This window comes from Cottoperca gobio, chromosome 5, assembly GCF_900634415.1.
Source record: "Cottoperca gobio chromosome 5, fCotGob3.1, whole genome shotgun sequence".
NCBI classification, from domain to species: Eukaryota; Metazoa; Chordata; class Actinopteri; order Perciformes; family Bovichtidae; genus Cottoperca; species Cottoperca gobio.
In genome coordinates this window covers 28,557,806-28,565,305 of record NC_041359.1, presented here as the reverse complement: position 1 = coordinate 28,565,305, position 7,500 = coordinate 28,557,806, and the positions used below count along the sequence as shown (strand labels likewise).

Genomic DNA, 7,500 nt, shown 5'->3' with positions numbered 1-7,500 from the left:
GCTTCAGAGACCAGTCTGAGGGACAGCGGCTCTCAGCTGGTCCCAGTGTGAAGCTACATGTTGTGCACTTTCCATACAGATATATATATATGCAGATATATTTATATTAGCTCCATGTGTCTTGTATTCACACAGTTTATGGGCTGTTCTCAGCTTGTTCACGTCGTACATGAAAGAAAACTAAAGTCACTCAAAACTGCTTCTCTTGCTCTCGTCCAACAAGCTGGCAAACAATTAAAAAGATATTAAACTTAAAACAACGCCGGCACAAACACGAAGCAAACTCAACAACGAGTGATCATAAATCAGCTGGATGAGGAAACAGTGAGGACGATGCTTCACCAACATCCTCCTAATAAGTGGACAGAAGGAACTTCTCAGTTCCTTCTGTCCAACTCATCCAACAAACACGTTCACAAGCTAAACAATAAACTGAAACGTGTTATTCATCATCCCCAAACTATCCGAAACACCGCATCGTGTTTTAGTTTCTTATTCTGAGCAACATTTCTAATGATTTAGTGGATTTCTGGCAGATTGTGACTTGTTCTACACTGAACTCTCTTTGCACTTTATTTAAATCATTGTGTTTACAGTAAGAACAGTTTGTTATGTGTCGAGATCTTAACACCTCGGCCAAACAAAGTCCTGATTCCTTGATTCTTTTCATTAACGATCGACATGTCAAGAGATAAAGCTAATGATGCAGGTTACATCACGTGCAACAGAGAAAAGTCTTCTTGAGAAGCTCAAACCACCAAATGTTTCTCATTTTTACTTAGAAAACCACTGAAACAATTATGAGAAATTAATTATCTGCCAATGAACTGATCAGTTTTTATTATACTAATTGTTTCAGCGCTAACCATAATTATTAAGATTACTGTAAAAGAATGTAAAACAAGCTCCTGGCAGGACGAATGTCTCCTGTTGCATCAAACATTCAAATGTGATTTATGCTGTTTGCTCAGACGTGACACAGTGACAGTCAGTGCAGGGATGATAAAGTGTCTCTCTCTCTCACACACACACACACACACACACACGCACACACTCACACACACACACTCACACTGTCACACACACACACACACACACGCACACACTCACACACACACACTCACACTGTCACACACACACTCACACTGTCACACACACACACACTCACTAAACCTTCCTGTGGCCTAATGTTCCCAGGCATGCTGTGGTCTGGGAGCCTCACACACACACACACACACACACACACACACACACACACACACACTCCCCGTCTTTAACCCTGAACATGAATTACTGCACCTCAAGTTAAGGCTACAGATTAAAAGCATGTTAAATCAAGATGTAAACAGAGTGAAGGTATTACATGGATCAGCGGGGCTTTGATGGTGATACAACTCGGGGATTTCACACAACACACTTGTGTATAACAGTTTTATAAATGTAATTAATACATGCATCTCCAGTGGTGATAGAAGTACTCATATCTTATTTAAGATAAATACATACTTACATATACTTAAAATAAGTACCAAAAGTAAAATGACTCATTATGCAGAATGGGCCATTTCACAATGCAACTCTGGATAATAATAATTTAAACATTAATGTGTTCATTACTTGTAATATTGCAGCTTCATCTGTAATAATATCGTGTATTAGTTGATTTGTATTAAGAATGAATACATATAATCACAGTAGCTACAGCTGTCAGATAAATGTAGTGGAGTAGAAGTATAATAAGAAGTATAATAAGAAGTATAATAAGAAGTATAATAAGAAGTATAATAAGTATAATAAGAAGTATAATAAGAAGTATAATAAGAAGTATTAATAAGAAGTATAATAAGAAGTATAATAAGAGTAATAAGAAGTATAATAAGATAGTAATAAGAAGTAATAAGAAGTATAATAAGACGTATAATAAGAAGTATAATAAGAAGTATATAAGAAGTATAATAAGAAGTCTAATAAGAAGTATAATAAGAAGTATAATAAGAAGTATAAGAAGTATAATAAGAAGTTATAATAAGAAGTATAATACGACGTATAAGACGTATAATAAAGTATATAAGAAGTTATAATAAGAGTATTAATACGTATAAGAAGTATATAAGTATAATAAGAAGTATAATAAGAATGTTATAATAGAAGTCTAATAAGATAATAGACGTATAATAAAGTATAATAAGAAGTATAATAAGTATAATAAGAAGTATAATACGAATGTATAAATAAGTATAATAAGAAGATAATAAGAAGTATAATAAGAACGTATAATAAGAAGTATAATAAAAGTATAATAAGAAGTATAAATAAGTAATAAGTATAATAAGAAGTATAATAAGAAGTATAATAAGAAGTATAATAAGTATATAAGAAGTATAATAAGTATTAATAAGAAGTATAATAAGGAAGTATAATAAGAAGTATAATAAGTATAATAAGAAGTATAATAAGAAGTATAATAAGAAGTATAATAATAAGTATAATAAGAAGTATAACAGAACATACTGAAGCAGCCAGTTACTCTGCAGGATGTGATGTGAATCACTCCGACATGAGGCTCCTTCATCAGCTAACTTCTCCAACAGATCAGATCAATGATGAATGTATTTACATTATTAGCATAACGTTACCTGCGAGGGTGACTCCTCATCTGTACTTTGTCCTTGTTCTCCATGATGGTGTGCTCTTCTGGACCCTCAGAGTCCTTTCAGTCGCGTCTGCAGTCACAACTTGACGTTAGCTCGTTTCAAACTGACACACTCGATGCTAACTGATGCTAACTGATGCTAACTGATGCTAACTAATAGCAACAAACCGCCGTCTGGTGTGCTAGCAGCTAGGAGCAGCTAGCGGAGCAGCTAGCGGAGCAGCTAGCGGAGCAGCTAGCGGAGCAGCTAGCCCGTCCTGTGTTCTGGCAGCTACTGCCTCCCGTTATCCGCCGAAGACATACCGTCTGTTCATCATTTTGTAAAGCGAGGTTCACACCAGGTCCAGACTTCACTCCGCTGCCGTGTCCCCGGCTCTGAGCTCATCCTCCTCCCGCGTCTCGACAACTTTGGACTTGTTTGACAAACCGCTCGGCAGCCGTTTGAAAACACCAGGAAGTGATAGAGGAGGCGGTCCAGACAAAGCGTGCCGCGCCGGGCCGCGCCAGCAGGGGGCGCCACACACACACACACACACACACACACACACACACACACACACACACACACACACCTTTAAACATTATGGCTTTTATTTTGGAACATTATTTTTCATCCCTGGCGTTTGATTTTATTCCGTTGAAGTTTATTTTTAGATGTTATTGTTGCAATTGTTCTTCTTGGTAAATTGTTTCTATGTGAATCACTTTGCATGAAAGGGGGATTTATAAATACTTGTACGTTTTTTACTCGGTTTCGCCCATTAATAACCTTGCACCTCGTTATACTCCCACTCATTAAAAACAACAAATGTTTAAATGTATATAGTACGTTATCCTACGTCTATATTTTGGTATATTTATAGTGTATTCCCATGTATTATATACACACACACACACACACACCTCTCGTGTTGATATATATATTTACTGTGCATTATGTACTCCTGTGCAACAGGAATATCGTGATTGAGTGAAAGAAGAAGACAAATCGGCTTTTACATTGATAGAATAATTTATTTAGAGGAACAAAACAGCATAGCGATGTTCAAATCTAAATCAGTAAATAACATCCAAGGGGACAAGAAGGAACTTCATCCTCAGACCAGGAATGAATGGCAGGGAGGAAGAGCTGGAGGAAGAGCTGGAGGAAGAAAACACGAGACAATTAAATACAGAACAATCAATACTGAGCTGATGTACTACATATAAGGTCACATTTATGTATTTGTAATGATACTTAATGTTTAATGTAATTAAAATGACAAGAAAGTTGAACTTTAATATTAGACAAGACAAGATTAAATGCCGCAGTAGGTGTGTGTGTGACTGTGTGTCCACTGCTCCTAACACTAATGTGTGTGACTGTGTGTGTCCACTGCTCCTAATACTAATGTGTGTGACTGTGTGTCCACTGCTCCTAACACTAATGTGTGTGACTGTGTGTGTCCACTGCTCCTAATACTAATGTGTGTGACTGTGTGTCCACTGCTCCTAACACTAATGTGTGTGACTGTGTGTCCACTGCTCCTAATACTAATGTGTGTGACTGTGTGTCCACTGCTCCTAACACTAATGTGTGTGACTGTGTGTGTCCACTGCTCCTAACACTAATGTGTGTGACTGTGTGTGTCCACTGCTCCTAATACTAATGTGTGTGACTGTGTGTCCACTGCTCCTAACACTAATGTGTGTGACTGTGTGTCCACTGCTCCTAATACTAATGTGTGTGACTGTGTGTCCACTGCTCCTAACACTAATGTGTGTGACTGTGTGTGTCCACTGCTCCTAACACTAATGTGTGTGACTGTGTGTGTCCACTGCTCCTAACACTAATGTGTGTGACTGTGTGTGTCCACTGCTCCTAACACTAATGTGTGTGACTGTGTGTCCACTGCTCCTAACACTAATGTGTGTGACTGTGTGTCCACTGCTCCTAACACTAATGTGTGTGACTGTGTGTCCACTGCTCCTAATACTAATGTGTGTGACTGTGTGTCCACTGCTCCTAATACTAATGTGTGTGACTGTGTGTGTCCACTGCTCCTAATACTAATGTGTGTGACTGTGTGTCCACTGCTCCTAACACTAATGTGTGTGACTGTGTGTCCACTGCTCCTAACACTAATGTGTGTGACTGTGTGTCCACTGCTCCTAATACTAATGTGTGTGACTGTGTGTGTCCACTGCTCCTAACACTAATGTGTGTGACTGTGTGTGTCCACTGCTCCTAATACTAATGTGTGTGACTGTGTGTCCACTGCTCCTAACACTAATGTGTGTGACTGTGTGTCCACTGCTCCTAATACTAATGTGTGTGACTGTGTGTGTCCACTGCTCCTAATACTAATGTGTGTGACTGTGTGTGTCCACTGCTCCTAATACTAATGTGTGTGACTGTGTGTGTCCACTGCTCCTAATACTAATGTGTGTGACTGTGTGTCCACTGCTCCTAACACTAATGTGTGTGACTGTGTGTCCACTGCTCCTAACACTAATGTGTGTGACTGTGTGTCCACTGCTCCTAACACTAATGTGTGTGACTGTGTGTCCACTGCTCCTAACACTAATGTGTGTGACTGTGTGTGTCCACTGCTCCTAACACTAATGTGTGTGACTGTGTGTGTCCACTGCTCCTAATACTAATGTGTGTGACTGTGTGTCCACTGCTCCTAACACTAATGTGTGTGACTGTGTGTCCACTGCTCCTAATACTAATGTGTGTGACTGTGTGTGTCCACTGCTCCTAATACTAATGTGTGTGACTGTGTGTGTCCACTGCTCCTAACACTAATGTGTGTGACTGTGTGTGTCCACTGCTCCTAACACTAATGTGTGTGACTGTGTGTGTCCACTGCTCCTAATACTAATGTGTGTGACTGTGTGTGTCCACTGCTCCTAACACTAATGTGTGTGACTGTGTGTGTCCACTGCTCCTAATACTAATGTGTGTGCTGTGTACATATGTGACGATAAAAACACACAAGCTTGTTTTGATCCCGGACGTGAAGTTGCAGCAGCACATGTAATGGAAAAGAGTTCAGATAGAGAAAGTAAATAATAAAAACATGTATAAAACTAAAAGAAAATAAATAAAACTAAGAGCAATTAAAGACAAACGTGGCATCAGATATATCGTATAGTTTAGAACATACAGAATATAAATGAGAGAATTGCAGCGATCAGATGAGTCTCATCTTTTTGATTTATGTGCCGTCAGATTTACACAGATGTGAGTACGATGTTCATATTGTGCGCTCAGCGACACAGACAGTGACAGACTATTAATCATTTATGAAGATACAATTGAATTTTGCATTTAAAAACAGTTACAAAGATGTTTGTGTATACTGTAATTATAGTTCTTAAAAATAAAGATCTGAATCAGCAGGTCAGACTTAAAAAAACTAACAGAATCTGCAAAGAAAATTAAATGGAGATTAAAATGATGTTGTTGTGATCGGCCATACAAAGACTCACGTGGTTTTACTCCCCAGTGGGTCGCACACTCTCAAAGACGCCGGCTTCCCTCATGGCGTTGAACTCTTTGACGGCGTCGTACTGCTTGTAGAAGTCAGCGTACGCCTGTTTCCTGGGCTCTGTCACCCCGTACTGTGAGGACACAAGAGACCGACTACATGAGACTTCTTTTCTTCTGAACGTGTGCTGAGCTATAGGCTGGTCAACATGCTGATGTTCCCGTCATCGTGTCTATAAGGCGTCTTTTAGAAATCACAAAAGCGTCAGAGGTTGCGTCTCTCACCTTGAAGGCGACTGCAGCCACGATGGACAACACGACCGCGATGGGTGCGTGAAACCTCAGGCGCTTCCCCAGCAGCCCCCTCATCACAGGCTTTGGCAGAGACATGATCAATCACCTGGAGAGACAAAAAGGTTACTTCATTTTTGGGGAGCTCTGTGCAGTCAATATGACATCATATATACATCTTATATAAAATGTACTGGACGCATATATATTGAGACGTGTGCAGCTATGAACGGGTAAAGATAAATATAATAAATAAACCATGTGCACGTAGGTGCAATAATTCAATATGATCATTTTAAATGGGATCATCTTGTGATTAAATCTTATTCCGATATCTTGATTGACAGTTACGTCGTCTACATTGATAACAAGAACAAACTCAAATGATTAGATATTAAATATTTTTGAGGGAATATTATTTGAAGATTAAGGTTTTGTTTTTACACACTTTAAAATGAATTAATTAGCATTCTGATGCAAAGCGCAACATGTAACAGAAGTCTCCGTTAGTTTTCCAGTGTGTGAGTGAAGGGGGGGTGAGCCCTAGATTTTGGATAAACTCAGGTAAACTGAACCAATAAAATGTCACAATTAACATGATAGAGAAGAGGATTCAGAAAGGAGCTCATACTGTGTCCAGCACATTCATATCTACCCCCACAGTACTCATTATCATTTACATTATCAGAGTCAAGTGCTGGGACAACGAAATGCAGTTTAACATCTAACCATCTCATGTACACGTGCAACACAGGTGTATAAATATGATGACATGAACAGAGAACACTATGAATAGAATCACAGGTGTCAGCCACATGATTGACAGGAGAGAGACTGATGGTGCAATGTCAATACAAATCTAAAATGTCCTACATGTGTGACATACCAGTGAACGCCTCTTCATGCCATCATGTCATCTGGACTGGATATTAAATCACAAATGTATTGCTAACGAGTCATTGCTTTAAAAATAACTGATATTGGATTGTCTTTGTGACATTAATTAGAGAACAAAAGGTCAATTATCTTCACTCCTTAAACTATTATTTCTCCTTTGCTTCAGACATTTAGAGGACAGGAC

At 38.9% G+C, this 7,500-nt stretch overlaps 2 protein-coding genes across 3 annotated transcripts in view; both read right to left on the bottom strand.

Annotated features, from left to right (window-relative positions):
* LOC115008449 (serine/threonine-protein kinase 4-like) overlaps positions 1-3,122 on the bottom strand; it is a 21,327-nt gene extending 18,205 nt beyond the window's left edge. Inside the window, exons 1-2 of one of the 2 annotated variants that reach the window (XM_029432060.1) lie at positions 2,957-3,122; positions 2,637-2,723 (exon numbers count right to left, since the gene is read on the bottom strand). In XM_029432060.1, the coding sequence (XP_029287920.1) occupies positions 2,637-2,680 (44 nt within the window). In that variant the 5' untranslated portion in view covers positions 2,681-2,723; positions 2,957-3,122. Of the gene's footprint in view, positions 1-2,636 lie in introns of both variants that reach the window. The other variant, XM_029432059.1, reaches the window with a different exon arrangement.
* A 521-nt stretch (positions 3,123-3,643) lies between these two features.
* cox6c (cytochrome c oxidase subunit 6C) overlaps positions 3,644-7,500 on the bottom strand; it is a 4,512-nt gene continuing 655 nt past the window's right edge. The window contains exons 2-4 of the mRNA XM_029431922.1: positions 6,414-6,528; positions 6,131-6,262; positions 3,644-3,794 (exon numbers count right to left, since the gene is read on the bottom strand). Of these exons, the coding sequence (XP_029287782.1) occupies positions 6,137-6,262; positions 6,414-6,518 (231 nt within the window). The 5' untranslated portion in view covers positions 6,519-6,528 and the 3' untranslated portion in view covers positions 3,644-3,794; positions 6,131-6,136. The remainder of the gene's footprint in view (positions 3,795-6,130; positions 6,263-6,413; positions 6,529-7,500) is intronic.